Genomic DNA, 22739 nt, shown 5'->3' with positions numbered 1-22739 from the left:
GCAAACTGAATCCTAGAGAGATGAAGTAACAGGTGATTTACTGAGTCACTTTAGACAATAATTGTTTTGTTAGCTTGGCTTTGTAATCCAATGTCTTTTTTGTTTCCTTACACTGCAACCTAATTTTCTAAAGTAGGGTATTCTGTGGAGATTATTAACAATGCAACTTTTGGGGCGCCTGGGTGGCTCAGTCGGTTAAGCGTCCGACTTCGGCTCAGGTCATGACCTCGCGGTCCGTGAGTTCAAGCCCCGCGTCAGGCTCTGTGCTGACAGCTCAGAGCCTGGAACCTGTTTCAGATTCTGTGTCTCCCTCTTTCTCTGACCCTCCCCTGTTCATGCTCTCTCTCTCTGTCTCAAAAATAAATAAACGTTAAAAAAAATTTTTTTTAATTAAAAAAAAAACAAAAAAACAATGCAACTTTTGAAAAGGTAAATATTATTTGAAATTCAACAATGATCATAAACAGAATAAAATTTGAATTAATAAAGCAAAGAGGCTAATTAAGTATTTCAATGACAATCATTTGAACCTATTACCTACAAAGCTATGTAACAAGTATAGTTTCTAAATTATTATTGTGTTTTATTCTAGGAAAATATAATTCTACTTTAGTGAATGGTAGAGAGGGAATTATAGGGGCAAAATAAAGGAAGAGAGACTGTGGATAGTTAGCAGAAGAAGATAAGCAGTCCGCTAAATCTGCAGCCTCTCACGCAGGAAGCACTGGTTCATAAAAGAACATTTCCATTTCATCTAAGCGATGAAGGATTTTCAAACCTGGTGGTAAAAGCCTTATCCATACCCCACACTGTAAACTATCATTAGATCAATACCAAAAACCAGGAAGCGTCACCATCAAAAATAAGACAACACAAATGAAAAAATGCCTCCTACTCAAGGAGAAATCCGACCCTCAGAAAGATAAAAGATTCTCCTTCGCAATAAACAGCTCATCTTAGTGGGATGGCATAGAGACAGATCCATCAGAGACTTAGATAATCTAGGTTTATTCTATGATTTTCAGAAAGACAAACCTCTGTTTAAATAGCTGTGTGCTGTACTTCAGTTTCTGAATGGTTCAATTTCCTACCTTTAATTTATTTGTAAATATGTCCACTAGAATGCACATTTTAAAATAGATACTCTCCAGGATGCCAAGTCAACTACAGAAAAGAATTCCATGAACGTTTTCTGGAATAAGTAAATGTTGTTACAACAAGACTTTTGCTGTTAAGGAACAAAAATATGGAACCAATGGTTATAACAGAAGAAACAAGTGCTGACAATTTAATCAATTCAGTATTTCACTTACCTTTGGTTTTCCACAGTACTGAACATAGTAATGAATTAATCTAATATGTCTGATCAAATATTATGTAATTTTGGGCAATTTAAAAAATATTTTATAGTACAGAAATAACCATTCTCCCTTCTGTGTTTCTCCTTTTTCTATATACCTTGAGGACATAAAGCTTTTAAGATTTATAAGCAGTAGAAAGTATCTGGAAACTCAAATTTGTATTAAGACATTATTCTTTGCACAAATCCACTGACCCATTTTCTAAAGTAGAAATAACTGCCGGGTTTTTAACTTGCACTGAAAATATAATAATCACAGTTCAATAATTACATTCATACAGTACCTTGAAGACTATATTTCAAGTTGCACAACTGACATTCTTTTCCATCAAAATATAGAGCCTAAATTATAGGTAACTGTATTATGGAACATTTTGAAAAGGAGAATCCTGTTGCTTTTCTTGCATATAAATAAATTTGGATCTTTAATACTTCTTTGCATTTCCTTGCATATTTATAAACATGGCTTTACTTTTTTTTTTAACTTAAAGGAAAATATCTGACCACTTTACCGATTGACAAATGATACCTTGTTAGACAGCTGCACAGAAAAAAAAAATAAAATCGCATATGTAACAGATTTTCAGAGACAGAAAAATAAACTTCCTTTGCAAAGAAGAATCAATATGCTCTGCAATCACTCACAAGCCATAGCACGAGGATCCACTTTTGTCTCTCCAGCAAGAACTCGAGGTATCTAAATTGAATTCACTTCACTCACCTGTTTGGCTTAGCTGGGATGTGCTTCTACTCCTTCTAGACACTATGGCAACCACTTTGGCACTCAGGCTGGATCTCCTTTTCTTTCCACCTCCTCCAACTGTACCCACAGCTGTGTCGGACTGACTGCCGTCATTATGCTCCAGTGTGTACATCTCCCCACTCACACTGGTGCTCTTCATGATGGCTCTTCCTGAAGTCCCCATCCGTCTGCCTTGCATTTTAGGGGTAAATGAACTATATTTACAAAGTAAAAACATATACGCATCCATAAATTATAGGTCAGCAAAACTGAAACTCTAAATCTAATTTATTTTGAAATAATCCAGGCAAATTTTTAGGGGGAAAAGCCAGTTGCATAGTAGTCTTACAACTATATAGCTCAAAACAATAGTATTTCAACAAGGAATCCATAAACTTTTAGTGAAAACAAATGCAACCAGTGTTATCCAAAAGGAGGTAAATGTTACTAATTTTTTAGTGTGTTACTTTCAGAGAAAAACAAGGATATTTAAATCAATAAGACAAGTTCATATACATTCCTGAGGAAAAAATATTAATAAAAAATGGATACTCTGAGTTTGCCATACAAGGTTTAAAAAAATGAAAACAGCTCTGTTCTACTTCCAACTAACAGACATCTCTTTGCCACCTGAGGCTTAATGAGTCTAGGAAACACTGCTAATGAGGCAAAAAAAAAAAAAAATTGCATTTCCCTCCTACTTCCTTGTCCCCTCATGCTCCATCTCCTCCAAATTTCATCTCATTTTTCTCTTTGAGTATTTCAAATTCATATGCTCAGGTTGAGATATTCCTTTTTTTCTTTCCTACCAAAACTTACTGGTCTATGTTCCCAGACTGTACTCATTTATCTGAACAGATTACTGCCCTTCTCTCCTAAATGAGAAAATTATTGTTGAGAATTTCAGGCACCATGTTGGTGGGGAAAAAAAACCCATCTCTACCTGCCAAAGTAAATGTATGCCTATGAACTGGGCAGAGAGGTAGGGCAAGCAAGTTGGGAGCTATAGATGTTAGGATTCTTCAAATACTTTAAATTACATTGCATTGCATCTAGACTGGCCCCTTTTGGTCCAATAAAGATCTAGTTTGACAGATCTGAAATGACCCTCATTATTTTATGTTTCTTTAAAATATCTGCAAAAAATTGGCTTACGTGACACTCAGCACCATCTTGATTTTCAATTTTCTGTTTCTTGTTTTCAAGTACAAAGTACGTTAATAGAGTATTTTTTTTCGAGAGACAGAGGGAGAAAGAAAGAAAGCATGAGTGGGGGAGAGGGGCAGAGGGAGGGAGAGAGAGAAATGTTAATGTTTATTTTTTTTTTGAGAGAGAGTGTGAGCAGGGGAGGGGCAGAGAGAGAAGGGGACAGAGGATCTGAAGCGGGCTCTGTGCTGACAGCGGAGAGCCCAATGAGGGTCTCAAACTCATGAACCATCAGATCATGACCCAAACTGAAGTCATATGTTCAACTGACTGAGCTACCCAGGTGCCCCTTAACATAAGCATCTTTTAAGAGTGATGACATTTAATAGTCATGTTGGGATAAATCCTAATATGATTAGAAATGATAAAACAAATTGTTGGGATCATGTAATATATTTGTGGTCATATATATAATGAGTGCTTTCAGAGAAAGGGAAATTGATATATTAGGGTGAGTTGAGAAATGTGGGAAAGTGAGATTGTAGAAGACTTAGAAGCAATGGAAAAGAAACAAGACTGTTTGATCTTTAGGATCCTTCCATGAATTGAATTGAAAAATGAGACCCCTCTTTGATAGGAATCATTTGGAATTTTTAATCCCTAGTTGTATTACTTGAACTGGTCCATATCAATAATGATATTAATATTTATATTCTTTCAATTTATTCTAATCAGCTTTTCATTAACTCAAAGTTTTTAAATTCATTTGCAAATCTGATAATTCTGCTATGCATTTTATGCCAACTCTTTTTCAAAACATGAACATATAGCCAGTCCAGAATGGATTCCTGTGGGGTTTATATTCCCAACTCCAGTGGACTTTCTTTCCTGATAAATGTTCCAGTAAATTTCTTCTGTGTCCTCAGCAATTTATTTCAGTGCATTACCTAAATCTGCCACCTCTCCTTAAGTCTGTTCTTGCTACCTGCTTTTTCTACTGTTTTACTTGCAGACTTCTGCTGAAGGACATGAAGCAGTGTCACAATTTGGTCAGTTTTGCAGTCATGATGTCCATCTTCAATTAAACACCTGTGACTGAGAAATCAGTAGTTTTTCCACCTCTCATCAATCTTTGCAGCACACTCCTCACAGGAATTATTTGAAACTTCCCTTCTAATGATTTTATTTTTACCTTTATAATAAAATATGGATAAATTAACATGTACATTTTTTCTCATTATTTCCATGAAAATTGGATTCTATTAAACTTTAAATTTGTATTTTAAAAGTTATTTCACAAAAAGTACTATTGTAAAATTTTCAACAGTGTTCTTCAGGCTATAGAAAAATTTAAAAGTATAGGGAAATGCTTTCAATAATATTTCTATCATGAAAATGTATTCAAGAAGAGCTAAGAAGATTCAAACATTTTTTAATGGATATTTAATCACAGCAATGAAATGTCCTATTACACTGACGAAATTTCTTAAAAAAATTAGGTAAATCTTTCTAGTCATTACCATTTAGGGGATTAAGAAGTTATGTTATTTTGTGAATAACTGGTAGAATTTTTCCTCAAAAAATAAAATATTTTATTTAGAATCTTAAAAGCATTCTTTTTAAAAAGTATTTATTTATTTACTTAGAGAGAGAGGGAGACAGAGAGAGACAGAGAGCAATCAGGGAAGGGGCAGAGAGAGCAAGGGAGAGCGAGAATCCCACACAGGCTCCACACTGCCAGCACAGATGTGGCCGTTGTGGGGTTTTATCCTATGAACCTTGAGATCATGACCCAAGCCGAAACCAGGAGTCAGACACTCAACCGAATGGGCCACCCAGGCACCTCAAGAATCTTTAAAGCATTCTTATATGATATGATGACTGTGAGTAGCTTCCTAAAGAATCTAGAATATCATAATGTTCAATGAGAACATGTTAAAACATTTTCAATTCTGTTTACCTAATTGAGGGCAGAGGTTTCTGGGGTCTAATCAGTCATGGTAGTTTAATCCATGTGAAGGTTACCATCTAAGTACAAATATGCTTTATTTTTTTATTTTTTTATTTTATATATAGAGAGAGCGTGATCTGGGGAGAGCGACAGAGGGAGAGACAGAATCTTAATTAAACAGGCTCCACATACAGCACGGAGCCCTACATGGGGCTCAATCCCACGACTTTGTGACCTGAGCCGAAATCATGAGTTGAATACTCAACCTACTAAAACACCCAGGTGCCTGAATATGCTATTTCCCTAATTTGTAGCCTTTTATTTGTTCTGCTTCAATTGCCTGGAAAACCATTCCTGTCATTTAGTCTCATCCTTCAGGATGTACTTTAAGGCTTTCTGCTTCATAAACTTCTAAGAGTCCCTCTATTGTCATGGCTATTGTTTCCCAGCCTCTATTTTCTTTTCTTTAAAAAAAAATTTTTTAATGTTTGTGTATTTTTGAAAGAGGGAAAGAGAGAGCACATGAGCATGGGAAGGGCAGAAAGAGAAGGAGACAGAGGATCTGAAGCAGGCTCTGCGCTGACAGCAGAGAGCCCGATGTGGGGCTCGAACCCACGAACCTTGAGATCATGACCTGAGCCAAAGTCAGACCTTAACTGACTGAGCCAACCAGGTGCCCCCGCAGCCCTTTCTTTTCTATTTTTTATTGGTTATTTTAGGATTCTGATATCTCATATCAGCATGCACCTTATACATGACTAAATCTGTCACAGTATCATTCCAATTGCTAAGTGAATTGAAGATTTATTGAGTAGGGAGTAAAAAAATAGTGATGTCAGTATACAAATAGACTATGATATAACCCATCTTTAAAATTAAACAAAAAACCGTCCATATTCCTTCAATATTCCCTCTCCCTCTGGCTACTGATCTTTGCTAAAAATCTACTCAGTTGTCCATACATCCTCTCTTCCTGTTCTATCCTGAACTAACTTAAATCAGGTTTTGTCCCTACTACTTCACCAAAGCTGCCTTTTATCAAAGTCACCAATGACTTCTTCACATGGCAAAGTCCTATCATTGCATAGTCCTTATCCTTTTGACTTCTCAATAAATCATGTATATGACAATGCGTTTGATTCTACTGATCTTGAAACATTTTATTTTTATGATTTTCCTACCTAGTGCCTCACTGGCAAGACCTTTATCCTCTTTCATCACTAAATACTGGAGCACTTCAGTGCCTGGCCCTCTGACCTATATTCTTCCGTAGGAGACTAATTAGCTACATGTCTCATCTAGTCTCAGGCTTTACGTATTATCTGTATGCTGCAAATTCCAATTGTTTTTCTCCACCTGTCCTCAGTACTCAGTCCTGAACTTCAGATTTATATAGCCAGCTATCAAGTGACATTCTTGTTTGGATCTGTCTCTTAAACATAACATGTTCCACCCAACCAAAAAACTGCTAACTTATCGTTCATATCATATTAAAGATACCCCATTCCCCAATTGCTCAGACTAATAGTTGCCCCCCTCACAGAAAAATCTAATGTGGATTTGACACCAAAAAAGAAAAAAAAAAGCTGCCTTCCTTTTTTAATGCCATGCTTGAGCATTATCTAACAAGCCCACTTACAGGCCATTTGACTCTCTAGGGGAATGTAACACTTTTTACTTACTATTTAATCTTATAATAATTATACCACAAATATTTTACAACTCTGTAAAGCTAGATGTTAACTTGAATGATTACCATTTAGAAGAGGTGGTAACTCCAAAGGGTTATGGTTTTATTGACCTACAGAATATTATCCAGTTTTGAATCTAAATTCATAATCTTATTCCAACATTCCTTTTTGTTTTCAATGACTCTCTCTCTCTCTCTCTCTCTCTCTCTATATATATATATATATATATGTACATATATATATATATATGTACATATGTACATATATATATGTACATATATATATGTACATATGTACATATATATATATATATGTACATATATATGTACATATGTACATATATATATATATATATATGTATATATAAGTACATGAACTTCTTGGATCATCTTTGGAACCATTATATAACTCTGTTGGTTTTCTCACTAATTAATTAAAACTTAAATATTTGCTATGTGTTTTTCTTATTACTGTGTTTTAATTTTGAGAATTATATTTATTTATTTACTTTTGTGAGAGAGAGAGAGAGAAAGAGAGAGAGAGCAGGTGAGGGAAGGGCAGAGAGAGAGAGAGACAGAGAGTCCCAAGCAGGCTCTGCACTGTCATTGCAGAGCCTGATGTGGGGCTTGAACTCATGAACTATGAGATCATGACCTGAGCCGAAGTCAAGAGTCAGATGCTTAACTGACTGAGCCAGCAGGTGCCCTGAGAATGTTTTTATTATGTTGGGGAGTCCCATCAAAATGCCCAAGTGGACTCTACCGGATCCAACTAAATTTTGTTGGTGGAGCAGGGCACCTCATGAACTCAAGCCCAAGGTTGCCTTTAAACAAGTCCCAACAGAACGTGACTTTCAGTCTCTGCTTTCTTTTTACTGACTCTGGTTTTCCATGTCTCTTTGTTTCTGGTTCTTGGTAAGTTTCGCTTTTATTTCGCTTGCTTGTGACTAATGATACATTCCTCACTAATGGGAGCAACAATAGGAAATCCATCTGTGGAATTAAATCTGCTGGATGGCAGACATCAGGATATATTACAAGTTGGATGGTGAATGACAGAAAATCTGGCTTGTTCGTCTTTTTACATGTGTGTTTGCTGCTAGAAGTTCATATCACTTATGAAAATGTGTTTCCAGAACTGCCCTTGAAAGTCTGGGCTTTGGTTTCCATGTCAATTTTGGCCCTATGGTTAAGTGGTAAAACTGAAGTTGCTAGTTCTCTTGGCATGCTTAAAAATAGTCTTTATTATTGAAAACAAAAAACTCTTACTCTCTGTGCACCCTAGGGATAGCTGTCCAGGCAGACAGATATTAGATTCCAAGGTATCTGAAATTTAATAGAGCTCCTGTTCCTGATTGATCTATACAGATGAGTATTTAAGTAATTTTAATATAGGTAACTGAAGAATCTGTACAGAAAAAATAAACTGAAATTCTAGTATTTTGAATATGCTTGCCTTCTAAGAAAAAAAATTCTCAAGGAATTGCTAACTCGTAAGAATTTTAATATAAGAACTTAAATCCACACAGTGAATCCTTAGATATATCAAACTCGTTCAATAAATTTGGCTTAAAACAGTCTTATGAGAACCACAATGAGATGCCACTTCATAAACGCTAGGATAGCTATAATAAAAGAGAGACAATAACAAGTAGTGATGAGAATCGAAGAAACTAGAATCCTCATACATTGCTGATGGGGAAATAAAATGATGCTGCTGCTTTGGAAAAGTGTGACAGTTTAGTTAAACTTAGATACAGTTCAATGAAACTCAAGAGTTACTGAATGACTCAGTAATTCCATTCAAAAGTTAAACGTAGTTACCATATGACCTAGCAATTCCATGCCTAGGTGCATACTCAAGAGAATTTAAAACACATATCCATATGAAAAATTACATATGAATACTCATATCAACATAATTCTTTATAGTTAAAAAGAGGACAACTTAAATGTTCACAAACTGATGAATGGAGAAACAAAATGTGGTATATCCATACAATGGAATATTATCAACCATAAAAAGGAATGAAGTACTGATTCATGCTATAAACATGGATGAAGTTAAAAACATACTATGTGAAAGAAGCTAGATATGCAAGGCTACTTATTGTATGATTCCATTTAAGTGGAATGTCCCATAGTCAAATCCATGGAGACAAATGTAGATTAGTGGTCACTGGGAGCTAGAAGGAATGGGAAGTGAGTATTAATGGGTATGGGTTTCTTGTGAGGGATGATAAAAATGTTCCAGAATTAGATAGTTGTGATGACTTCACACCTAATTGTGACTATACTACAAACCACTAAATTGCATCATTTCACAGGATAAATTTTATGGTATGTGAATTTATCTCAACTTAAAAAAAGTTTTATGTCTTCTTACAGATTTCCTCAGGATGGTATATAATACAAGCACAAAATCTTACTTTATTTTTAAAGACTTAGGTTGGTTTTCATAGACAGATTAACCTAGAATTCCTAAACTTCCTATACTGGTTTTACTTAATGGGTAAGTTAACATTTCTTGCAATAATGTTTGAAATTATAAAAAATGTAAAATTATGTAATAACTAAATTGAACTATAATTGTGATTAAAGTCTGATATCAATAGTAATTAAGCTGGTTGGAATGTCAGCTTAAAATTTCCAAGTGATTAATTAGTTAACTTTAAGATTTAGCATTAGCATATTTCATTAATTAATAAAAAATATCTTTGAATGTCTGAATAACTGCTAACTAAGTCAGAATATAAAACTTGGTCAATAACCAAGGAATGAATACACACACACACACACACACACACACACACACACACACACATACTTTAAAAATGCCTAGTTTTCATATGGTATCCAGTAGCTTTTCCTTTGATAAGGTTTATCTTCATTTTTGCAATTTTAAGAAAATGTCTAAGGGATACTGTAGGCATATGTTGCTTTGTTATGTGTGCTATGTAACTTGCTGGTGTGCTAAATTTCTTGTATATGACAGCCTGCTATGCCTGATTTTCTACCTCTGAGTGTTCTCTATGAGACAGAAGCTTAGCTTAGAATTGTAACTGGGGTGCCTGGGTGGCTCAGTGGATTGAGCACCTGACTCTTGATTTCAGCTCAGGTCACGATCTTGTGGTTCATGGGATCAAGCCCTGCATCATCAGGCTCTGTGCTGACAGCACGGAGCCTGCTTGGGATTCTCTCTCTCTGCCCTTCCCCCTGCCCCCTCTCAAAATAAATAATAAAAATAAATTTAAAAAATAAAATAAAATAAAAGTTGTAACTAATATTGATGGTTGGTTCCACACTAGGTAAAATATATGGATACAAATTCAAGGTAATAGATGTGTTTTTATTTATCAAAGGAAAAGAAGGACATCATTGCTTACAGTAAAATACCTAGAATGTGAATGAAGATAGTAAACGGACAGAACTTGAGTAGATACATTAAATTGTAGAAGGTTTGAGGAAAAGTGAATTATTTACCCTGTTTTATTGTAGTTGTGAACAGTAAGCCTGAAGGGCAAAAAAATAAAACTTTGACAAACTGGCTCCATTTGATGTAAATATTCACAATATAATAAAAGAGGTTTGTGAGTCATTGCTGACAAAGTATAAAAATGCAAGATTAGAATCAGGTTTTCAGTTAAAATGACTAACTGATCTTAGAATATTTAGTTGAGAACAAATTTCATTTAACCAGAAGTGGCAAGCCGACCATTAGGAATAGGAGTTCTACTTTATATATAGAACCAGTATATGCAAAGTCTGTACTATGGCTTACAGGATCCTAGAACTACAGATAATAAAAAAAAAGTTCATATACTGAATTTAGCACAATTTTAGGGATCTCATAGGTACTGCAAAGGATGTCTGGTGGTGATTTTCACTTTGGCTCACACTGTAAATAACACAGATGTACAATGCTTGCTGTAAAATTACTATAGGTAACTTTTATCATTTTAAAAAAGTTCTCAGTTTGCTAAGATATTTTATCATATATATGTGATGAATTTTATCAAATATTTTTTGGTTCTATTGAGATGACGACATAATTTCTTTAATTCTGTAATGAATTACATAGAGAAAATGTTAAACAAATGTTGCATTTATGGAACAAATATTTTTGACATAATGTATTTTCATTCTCTCAAAATCAATCTATCCATTCATTCATCTATTATATATCTATCTTGATTCAATTTGCTAAAACTTTGTTTCAACTACTTTAGTGAGATTTGGGTTTATAATTTTCCTGTGTTATAATGTCCTTATCAAATTTATCAAGGATAGGCTGGCTTCACAAAAATATTTTTGGAAGTATTTTTACATTTTATTCTCTAGAAAAATTGGTAGAAGCCTGAGAGAATTATTTTTTAAATATTTGGAATAATTTATCAGTGAGCCCACCTGGGTAAGGAGTTTTCCTTGTGGGGAGCATTAAAATAATTACGGAATCAGTTAAAAAACAGATATAGTACTCTCATGGGGCGCCTGGGTGGCTTAGCCAGTTAAACATCCAACTTCGGCTCAGATCATGATCTCACAGTCATGGGTTCGAGCCCCACATTGGGCTCTGTGCTGACAGTTCAGAGCCTGGAGCCTGCTTCAGATTCTGTGTCTCCCTTTCTCTCTGCCCCTCCTCCACTCATGCTCTGTCTCCCTTACCTCTCTCTTTAAAAAATAAACATTAAAAATTTTTTAAAAAAACCAGATACAGGACTCTTCAAAGTTTTTATTTTTTATGTCATTTTTGGTAAGTTGTGCTTTCTAAGAAATTTGTACATTTCGTCTAAGTCAGGTTTAGGCAAACTTAATTTCATAAAGGGCCATATAGTAAATATTTTAGGTTTTGTGGGACAGACTGTCTCTGTTGCAATTATTCAAGTTTGCTATTGTGGTGGGTGAAGAGCCATAGATAATATATAGGCAAATGAGCATAGATGTGTTCCAATAAACCTTTTTTTTTTCCCCACAAAAATAGGCAGTGGGCCAGATTTGGCTTGTTGGTCATAGTTTGGCTAACATTGATCTGAATTATAAAATTTATCGGCATACAACTGTTTGTACCATTTAAATATCTGTGTATTCTTCACTGAGATCTTCCTTTTTTCATTTCACGACAGTGGATATGTGTATTTAGACCATTTACTTTAAAAAAAAATTTTAATGTTTATTTATTTTTGAGAGAGAGAGAGAGTGAGACAGAGCGTGAACAGGTGAGGGCCAGAGAGAGGGAGACACAGACTCAGAAGCAGGCTCCAGGCTCCGAGCTGTCAGCACATAGCCTGACACGGGGCTAGAACCACAAACCATGAGATCATGACCTGAGCCAAAGTGGGGTACTCAACCAACACTGCCACCCAGGTGCCCCAAGACCATTTACTTTTGATGGAATTACTGATATAACTGGAATTGACTCTATCACTTGCCACTTATTTTTAATAATCATGTTTCTTCTTTTACTTCTCCATTTTGCCTAACTAGATTAATTCTGTGTTTTTTTTCTCCACTATCAGCATTTGAATTATGTGTTCTTCTATTATTTATTAGTGGACACCCTAAGGATTAAAATATGTACCTTGACTTATTAGAAACTTCATTAAATTATACATTTTAACACTTTCAGAAGAATGCAAAAATTTTACAACAGCTTAATTCTACTTCTTTCATTTCTACCTTTTACCTAGGTGTTTTATATATTTTACTTCTACATATGTTGTAACTACCACAAGATGTTGTTGTTATCATCATTAACTCTTTCCAGTATTCATTCTTTCCTCAAATTTAGTGTTTCTGACTGGGGACATTTTCCTTCAACATGGAGTACAGGTCTATTGGTGATGAATTATCCTACTGGTTTTTATTCTAGTATTCCTTCCTTCCTTCCTTCCTTCCTTCCTTCCTTCCTTCCTTCCTTCCTTCCATTACTTCCTTCCTTCATTTCTTCCTTTCTTGTCTGTAGGATATGTTTGAAGGGTAATATTTATTAAGGATAAAATTTTAAGTTTGAAGTTTTAATTTTTTTTCTAAAGCATTTTTTCTTTTGGTTGTTCCATTGCTTTTTGGCTTTCATGGTATCTGTTGAAATTTCAACCAGTCTTATATCGTTGCTTCAGTGAAGCACTGAATGATAATGTCTTCTTTTTTTCTGCTCTTTTTCTGCTTCTGATTCTTCATAAAAGTGTTTTTTTAGTTTTCAGTACTTTGATCATGATTTTGATAGATTTTTTTCTCTTTACACACCTTGAGGTTTTTACAGGATTTTGGACTTATAATTTGATGTATTACATTAATTTTGGAAGACCCAGCTAGTACCACAGTATTCAAGTATTGTTTATGCCATTTCCCCTCCTTCTGGAATCCCAATTACATGTATATTAGACTTTTTCATTATGCTCCAAAAGTCTCTTAGGGCCTTCTCCAATTTTTTTTTTTCTCTTTGTGCACTGATTTATATACTTTCCACTGACCGACTCAAGAATTCTCTGTTCTATTGCTTCTAGCATGCCATTAAACCCACCTATTAAATTTTTTTTTATATCTTTTAGTTTTAGGATTGCCATTTAACTTTTTAAAACGGGTTCCAGGTCTCTGTAGAAAACATCCATCTTCCTTTGTTTTCTGGAATATATTAATCATGGTTATTTTAAAGGCCTTATATAAAAATTGTATTGTTGGTTGTAGTCAGTTGGTCCTTTTTTATTAATTTTTTAATCATGCCCCATAAATTTTAATTAGATGCCAGACACTGTGGATGTTCACTCTCTGATTTTCCTTCAGTAAGGGTAAAATTTTAGAAGTCATCTTATTCCTGGTCAGACTTGATTTTAAAGCTTTGCCATCACTTGTAGAGTGTAATGCTTATTCCCAGAGTTTGGCTTTTCTGAAATTTGTATAAGAAATCAAAGTATTTTTTCATTTAAAAAAAAAAATGTTTGTGTATTTTTGAGGGAGGGAGCGAGAGCGAGAGAAAGATAGTATGAGCAAGGGAGGGGCAGAGAGAGGGAGACACAGAATCTGAGGCAGATTCCAGGCTTTGAGATGTCAGCACAGAGCTGGACATGGGGCTTGAATTCACAAGCAGTGAGATCATGACCTGAGCCAAAGTCAGACATTTAACCCACTGAGCCACACAGGCTCCCCCCCCACCCCAAAGGTATTTTTCAAGCCCCTCTGACTGCAGAAACTGAAGGCAATCTGTATCTCCCCAGCATTGGGCACCCGCTGGAGTCTTTGCTCAGCTCTTTAATCTTCCAGCTGCTGCTTTTTGTTTGGTTTCTTGGAGTCTTTCTCTGTGCACGATCACATTGGTCGTCAACAGATTTAATTAGGGGAATCTATAGCAAATTTTGGAGCCCTCCATGCAGTTTCCAGCTCTGTGTCTGACCTGTGATCTGTCTCCTTAGCCCAGTAAGACCACTGCTTTCTGCTTGGGCTCTATTATCCCATGTCACTGAATTGGAAATACCTTCAAAGAAAACTGGGGCAAATTTGGCACGTATTTCATATTCTTCTCTTCTTTCAAAGACTGAAGTCTTTAAAATTTTTACCAATTTAATTGCTTCCAAATACCCTAAAACATTTGCTTGTTTGTTTTTGTAGTTTTAGAGGTAGGAAGGTTAATCTGATACAAACTATGTTGTCATGCCCGGAACTGGATGGATTGTGTCATCTTATTGCTTATTTTTGAATAATGGTAGAGTTATCCAGACCAGTGATGTTTTCAAAAATATCCATAAGGTTAGTAATGAAGGTGTATGTATTATAATTGTGTTACAGAAATTTATTTCTTTGCAAACTACATCAAATAGCTTTTGCCATATTGATCCCTATGCATCCCCCCCAATAGCCTCTCTGCCATAGCTGACTTGTGAGGCTTCTCCTCTGAGTTGATGTCATCTGCTACTCTGAGGCATAAAACATACAGTGTTTTCCAGTGCTAAAACTGTCCCTCGTTCTCGCAGATTGTAGATGGGAATTTTTCTGATGGGGCTTTCCAAAGCTGTGTCATTTATTTTAGAGAGCTCCACATTCTATTCAATAGGTGAATAAGTCAGCATCTATTCTTGGTGTTTTTCCTCATTTTAGTCCAGATTTCACTGAATTTGAAAACTGTTTTCTATCATTTATAATTTAAAGATGTAGTTGTCTCCTAGGTTCATGGTAGATGAGGTTTTTAGTTTCTTTCTTAAAAAATTTGGTTAGTTTTCAGCTGGCAATTAGATAGGAATAAACACCTCTGTTCTCTGTAATCTTCAGTGTATGATCATGAGTTCTATTTAAGAAGCAAAATCAATAAGTCCTGATGACTCATCTCAATATGCATTCTCAATGGGAGTGATATGCTTCCAAAGGGTAATAACTGGTTCATGGTGGAGGTAAGAGGAGTAAACATTTCTTAGATAATATAACAGTTTGTGGTCCTCTAAACAGCCACAGTATATAAACAGATACAGTGTTATCTGCAATATTAAAATGTCACGTGGAAAGGACAATTAGGAAAAGAACATCTAAAAGGCTTCTTAGGGGGTTGATAATGGTAAAAACATTGAGGAGCAATGCATTAGAAGGAGGACAGGTGAGAGTTAAAAATTAGGGTGGCTTCCAGTTTTTTGTTGACTTGGGAGCCAGGTGGAGAATAGGGTGGGAAGAATAGAACTACTCTGTTCAAATATTAGGTAAGCCAATATGTTTTTATATTTGTTCTAAGAAAAATTTTAGTATCTTAATGGCTGCAAATAGCTACTTAAAAATATATATCCTCATGTATTTCCAGGCTATTGTAAATGTAATTAAATATATATTTGTAACACACACACACACACACACACACACACACACACACACACTGTTCAACAAAAGCTGGTGTACAATATTCAGTGAATACCAAAACATTAAAAAATCATCTCATATCACACATTTCTTATATGTCAATATGCCTATCTGGATGAAAAACTTCCTAAATACATTCTGTAGACAACATGCATTGATTGCTTATGGGTACTTATCTAAGCTCTAAATCTTCTCCATGGACATGTAGCTGTTTCTACCTCCAATATATCCACACATCTCTGTTCAGTGACATGCTGTCCATGAAATTTTAATTACAGTTGATTCTTGAACAATGTGAGGGCCAAGGGTGCTGACTCCATGTACAGTCAAAAATGCATATAACTTTGATTCCCCCCAAATTTAACTACTAACAGTCTATTGTTAACTAGAAGCCTTACCAATAAACACAGTTGATTAATATATTTTGTATGTTATATGTATTATATACTGTATTCTTTCAATAAAATAAGCCAGAGAAAAAGAAGTGTGAGGAAGAAAATCATAAAGAAGATAAAATACATCTACAGCACTGTACTTCATATATTGAAAAAAAATCTTCTGCATATAAGTGGACCTGGGCAATTCAAACCATGTTGTTCAAGAGTCAACTGTACTTGTGGTGAGATAATGATCATTCTCTTAGGTGTAGCAAATATTTTGTATCAATATGTAGAATTGAAGACCTATGATAAATGTTTTTATTGTTTTGTTTTTTTGCTTTTCAGCAACCTGTACTGGACATGCCTCCCAGTTACACTGCTTCCCCCTTGAACAAAAAAAAAAAAAAGGTCATACACATTTGCTTGTGTTCAAGTGTGATGGGTCTGGTATCTTGTCATCTTGGCCACAGCTGACTGAATCAGATTGGCATCTGAGTTGAAAGTAGCTTCTAAGGGCAGGCAGGCAGCCTACAGACTGTCTTGGCTTTGGGACTCTGATTACAAAATGCTCTCTATTTGATGATTACTAATTGCTCCTTTGATCAGAGGCCCACCCATTTTCCTTCCTTAAATTCCAACATCCTATGAGCTCGAAGAATCTCTTCTTCCATTTTAGCTGTAATCTCCCTTAACTCCTTACATTATTTTTCCATTCCCCAGCTACCATTCTTTCTTACATCTCCAGTGGTCCTTCCTCTGCTGGAGCTCCTTTCTGTCCTCATTTTCCTGGCCTCCGCTCCCTCCACCTCCTCCTTTGATGTCCTGGACTGCTATTTTCTCAACACCTTATATCTCACTTCAGCTCAAGATCTGATTCTCCTTGCCTTGCCCTGCCACCTGCTAACTTAGGATAAAGTCCCTAAGGCCACAGGTCTTCTTGCTTTTTATACATACAATTATATTCTTATTCATTAATTTCATTTTAAATATTACCCTTTAAGTGAGTAAATTCAAAAACTCAAGAAATAGTAATGCATTAAATATTAAACACCTATTCTAGCAATTCGGTAGATGATACATTCTGAAAATCTCTTCACTCTTAGATGCCTAGAAATTAAGTGAAAATTGCAACAAATACCCATTCCAATTAACAAACCCAAGTTCACAAGAAAGGCAAATCCCCTTAGCCAAAATACCAAGAGGGAACTGAAAACAGATTGCTTAATGGATTATGAATGTCTTGGGAGGTTTTGCAGATGAGAAATTTAGAGCAGACCTAGTGGGGAGATAGAAATGAAATCTCTGTAGCAGCCAAGGCCCTTAAATAACAAGGAAAAACTCGGGTCTTCCCTAAGCCTTAATGGCCCTCACTGGTGACATTCTAATGCATATATTTCAGGAAGACAGGGAATATTCTCAAAATGAAAGTCTCAGACATATGGGAAATAGTTAGCAAAGAAACTAGAAAATATGTTGGTCAACCTAAAGCATTTAAAAGCAAAATAACATCCAATAATGGGAGAAAGAAAACAGCATATAGTTAAAACACTGGAAAAATATGTAAATGGTAGCAGGATGATAGCAGAGATAAAGTGTACTACAGTGATTTTTTTTTTCCTAGGAGGGAATGGAGGTACTATTAACTTTAAATGTATTATTTAACTAATATATATTTGAAACACTAAACTCGGCACTAAAATCATAGAAATAGTATAATTTCCAGAATGGTAGAGGGGAGAAATGAAATAAATGCAATTTAATTAAAAACCAATTGGGAAAGGGGAAACATATAATAATAAAAATGGAAAATATAAAGTAGGATAGAAATCCAAATATATAATAAATCAAATAAATGCAAGCTGATTAAGTAGCCAATTAAATGATAGAGATTGTCAGACTAGAAGAAAAAAAACTAAATCAGTTGTATGCCATTTATAAGAGATATAACTAATACATATGGTCACAGAAAGGTTGAAAGTAAAAGGATGTGAATAGTTTGAATAGTAATTAAAAAATTATATTTTCATATAAGACAAAACAGACTTTAAACCAAAAGAATACTATCATTAGAGATAAACAGGTTCACTACACAATGATAAAAGGGTTAAACTACCAGTTAATTGGTAATTCCAGCTCAATTCTAGCTCTACCACATATTGGCCATGTGCCACTTATTTGTAAAACCAAGTTATTAGTAATTACACTATAGGGCTGTTATAGCGATAATGATCTTGCATGTGAATAATGTATCAAAATGCCTGGTACACAAAAAAAGATACTTAATAAATCACAGTATTTTTAATACATTGAAAATATAATAGGGGCACCTGGGTGGCTCAGTTGGTTAAGCGTCTGACTCTTGGTTTTGACTCAGGTCATGATCTCAGGGTCATGAAGTCAAGCTCTACATTGAGTGCCATGCTCAGCGTGGAGCCTGCTTAAGATTCTCTCTCCCTCTCTCTCTCTGCCCCTCCCCCACTTACATGCATGCTCTCTTTCTCAAAAACATTAATAAAATAAAAATATAACAAAATACATGTTACATAGTTATGGCAAAATTATGAAAGTAACACATGAAATAGGTGTAGTTTGAAAAGCACTGGTTCAAAGTAAAAGGATATTGTATCCATTCCAAATAATAGAGGATAATTGACACAGAAATATGAATATTTACCCAAAAAAGGGGATATTTAACATTTATAACAAGAGTTCATGCCTGGTGACCAATAAAACAATTATCTGCCAGCTGACATAATACAGCTAAATTTATAATCCCCATGTGGTTCTCCAATAAGCAAATATAAACATGCAAACATACCATGTTAAATAGAAAGTTAAGAATCTGTTAGAAATTTTCCATTATATATTTTTTGGCATGAAAACATAGTAACAACCTGCAGTCCTTTCAAAACAGTCCTCCTGCTAATTTGATAGCTACTAGAGTACTGAGCATCCTTAATACAGCTGATCTGTGTGGTAATTACAACACATCAAAGACAAAGCGGTGACAGAACTGGCCCTTGAGGAAGTCCTCATGTGCTGTGAAAATCAGCACTGAAGCAAAGTCAGTCCACATCTTAGCAACAGGTGGGGTTTCTTATACTTAAACCTGATCTTTTAGAAGCAGAACACTCCTATCTATACCTGGCATGAATCCAAAAGGTGGTACTGCTGGACATCAGTCATAACCTCAGACTAAATACACTGTTCCTCGCCTCTGTGTCAATCACAAAGATCACAACTGCAAACATATCCTGTAAGGTAAAGAGGAATTTGCATTTGGGGGACAGATTTTTCTTTCTTTGAAAAGTATTCCCAGGGAGTAAAATGGTTGTATTTGAAAGTTGCTTTAATATTAGGATCCATAACTTGTGGTATTTTCCTTGCACTTAATATATACATAAACTTTACAGATCTTTAATAATATGTTACACTGAAGATATGCTGTTAGCAGCATGTCAGTTAATTTTTCTTATATATTGTGGGGAAAATAATAATGAAGCAGGGAGAATTATCCTTATTTTATTTAACAACAGAATGTTAAATATGTAACTTCATTTAGGATAATTAAATTAGAAAACTATTGGAAAAAAACTTATACACAATTATGAATAAACTTGAATAAATTTTACATATTCTCTTCCAAAGACACAGTGAATTCTTTTTCTTTAAAGAAAATTTTCTAATTATCATTATCTATGATCTCCATTGACCATGCTCTTTATATCTATCTATCTATCTATCTATCTATCTATCTATCTGTCTATTTTTAAGTGTTTGTTTAAGAGAGAGAGAGAGCAAGCAAGGGAAGGGCAAAGAGAGAGGGAGAAAGAGAATCTCAAGTAGGCTCAACACTGTCAGCAAGGAGCCCAACACAGGGCTTGATCTCATGAACCATGAGATCATGACCTAAGCCAAAGTCAAGAGTCAGACGCTTAACCTACTGAGTCACCCAGGTTCTCCAAACATGCCCTTTAAAATATTTTAAATTTAAAAAGAATCTATAATTCACTTCTACCAGAATAAATAAAATTAGAGGGAAGTAGATTTCTATAAAAACAAGTCACAATGTACTTTTAAAACTCCATGTATATAGTGTATACTTTTCCCGCATATGACCAGCCACTAAGGCCTAATTATAATCATTTCTACAGATAACCCCATCTTTATAAGATATTCCAGGTTGCTATTAACTTTTGATAATTTATTATAACTGACCATTTTCACTGTCTGTTATGTAGTAAGCATTTATCTGACATTCCCAGAATTTAACTGACATTCCCAGAATTTAACTAAATACATCTTAGTATAAATCTATAATGAATTGGTAGAATAGAAAGGTAAAAACTAAGCAGATTGGTGCTGTTTCAAATGAGACCAGTGCTGCTTTACTTCAAACTGCAGTCTTAAATGGTTTGTAAGGAAGAAACTTACCAGGAAAACCTACTCACCTGTCTCAAGAGCTCTGTAACTTGCTGTTATCAAGACTGCTGTGTTACTTATATTCAGTTATTTTGTTTATATGTATGGCATGGTATAATAATTTAAATGTATGGCACATTCAGTCATATGGTATATTAATAAGAATGTTATAGTAATTTTATGGAACCCTTTTTAAAAGGCTTATGGCACATTCTTTCCATTTCTTTATAGCTTTAATCTGGTCACAGGAAATAACAGTGGTAATGACTCATCAATCTTGGACTATTAAAACTAAGATGATACTATGAAAGAAGCCACTAGAAGATTGCTAAAATATCTTTCCTTTCTCAGATATTCAACATCCAGTATCTGGATTTCCCTGATATTTTCCTCTATTTCTTTTCAGTACTCTTGTTGATCTCAATAGACTGTTTTTCCACAGCACAACAGGCAAGCATGCAAAATTAAGGGTGGATAGCTCTAAAAAATTCCCTCTTGATCGCTCTTAATATGTTCAGTGTCATTAGGCATAATAATTAGTAAGTATATAAAAATTAAAGTTTAATTTGTTCTTCTAAGCTATTAATGTAGCAAGTGATTTTGCAGTTAAGTATTTCTCAAATATCATCACACACAAAAAAATCCAAAGATTATGTTTAAATGTTATCCTGTATTCCCTTGTGGAATTAAAGAACTATTATGAAACAAGGTACATTTGAAATTTTCTGTAACATTTTTCCAACATAACTGTAGTATCAATTGATTTTCCAGAAGATATTAACCTATTTATTTTCTATCATAATTAAAAATTTCAAATAATTTAACCTATGTCTTAAAACTCCCCCCCAAATATAAACCTATTTCTTTCAGTATATGTTTACTAATCATTATGCCTATACAAAATGCCAAATTTTAGTAAATTTATGGCTGCAAGATTATTATTTGTATATAGAAGATAATGTTTCTTAAAAAAAATTCATGCCATACTAGTACTCATATAAGTAGCTTTGAAGAAATGAATGAATGCATGAATAAAGTCTCCTACCACCTTAAAAAAAAAAAACCTTCAAGTCTTTCAACCTATGAATGTAGAAAACAAAGGCAATTGCTTTTGAAAGTATTCTTCCCAAAAGAGATACCAAAAAGGTCAAATACTAGTGACATCAAATTTGCACTTCAAGTTTGTTTATTAAAATCCAGCTTGCTCTAGAAAGCCAATTTTGCAGATCTAGGAGAACATATATTACAAATGTGAATGCTGTTGGAAAATAGTTTTGACAAAGCTTCTAAAATTCTGTAACACCTGAGAACAACTATAGGATTATGCCTGCATTTGCTGCATGGTTTTGTATGAAACATCTGAAATATGTCTGCCTGGAAAAAAAATGATATGCGATAAAGATGAAAAACAAGTTCAGAGCTATACCAAGAAAATTCATCTCCTTTCTGAGATGAAAATCTTCTTAAATTTAAAAGTGAACAGAGAACTCAGAAGCTCAATATATTCTTTCTGGCTTCTAGTATATGCACATTTTTTATTGTCAATTGTGCCACTTCTACTAATATACTGTACATATTTTGTGGTTGGATGGAAAAACATTCTTTGAGGAACACTTAAGAAAATACTAAATTAAAATTGTAAGGCACATCAAGAAATATCTGAAAACCTAGAAACCTCAATCTTTATCGATACTTACTATTTTGAAGTATTAAGTGTTGATTTTTTAAACATTTTTTTTAATGTTTATTTTTGAGAGAGACAGAGCGTGAGTAGGGGAAGGGCAGAGAGAGAAGGAGACACAGAATCTGAAGCAGGTTCCAGTCTCTGAGCTGTCAGCACAGAGCCTAACACAGGGCTTGAACTCATGACCCGTGAGATCACAACCTAAGCAGAGTTTGACGCCTGACAGCCCCCCAGGTGTCCCAAGTGTTGATTTTCTATTGTAAGAATCACACAATTATTTAAGCTTCAATTGTTTTAATCCTTGAAAATTAAAAAAAAAAAACTTTCATTCATTATATCTACACAAGATTATTTACCTTAAATGCAAACATCATAGTTTACTTTTTTTTCCTACTATAGCCCCCCTGCATATGTAAGCTTTAAAAACATGAAACATATTTTGGACTATTTTGAATGAACTATTCAGAATGCATCTGGAGGAAGGGATACTCCTTCTCAAGTCACACAGAACCATGTGGTTTAGCTAGCTGCA

At 34.6% G+C, this 22739-nt stretch overlaps 1 protein-coding gene across 1 annotated transcript in view; it reads right to left on the bottom strand.

Annotated features, from left to right (window-relative positions):
- Positions 1 to 22739, bottom strand: part of RIMS1 (regulating synaptic membrane exocytosis 1) — a 491685-nt gene that overhangs the window by 73376 nt on the left and 395570 nt on the right. The window contains 1 exon segment of the mRNA XM_042939159.1: positions 2082 to 2317. Coding sequence (XP_042795093.1) covers positions 2082 to 2317 — 236 coding nt within the window.

The sequence above is a fragment of the Panthera leo genome, chromosome B2 (genome assembly GCF_018350215.1).
Source record: "Panthera leo isolate Ple1 chromosome B2, P.leo_Ple1_pat1.1, whole genome shotgun sequence".
NCBI classification, from domain to species: Eukaryota; Metazoa; Chordata; class Mammalia; order Carnivora; family Felidae; genus Panthera; species Panthera leo.
This window is presented reverse-complemented; position numbering and strand designations above follow the sequence as displayed.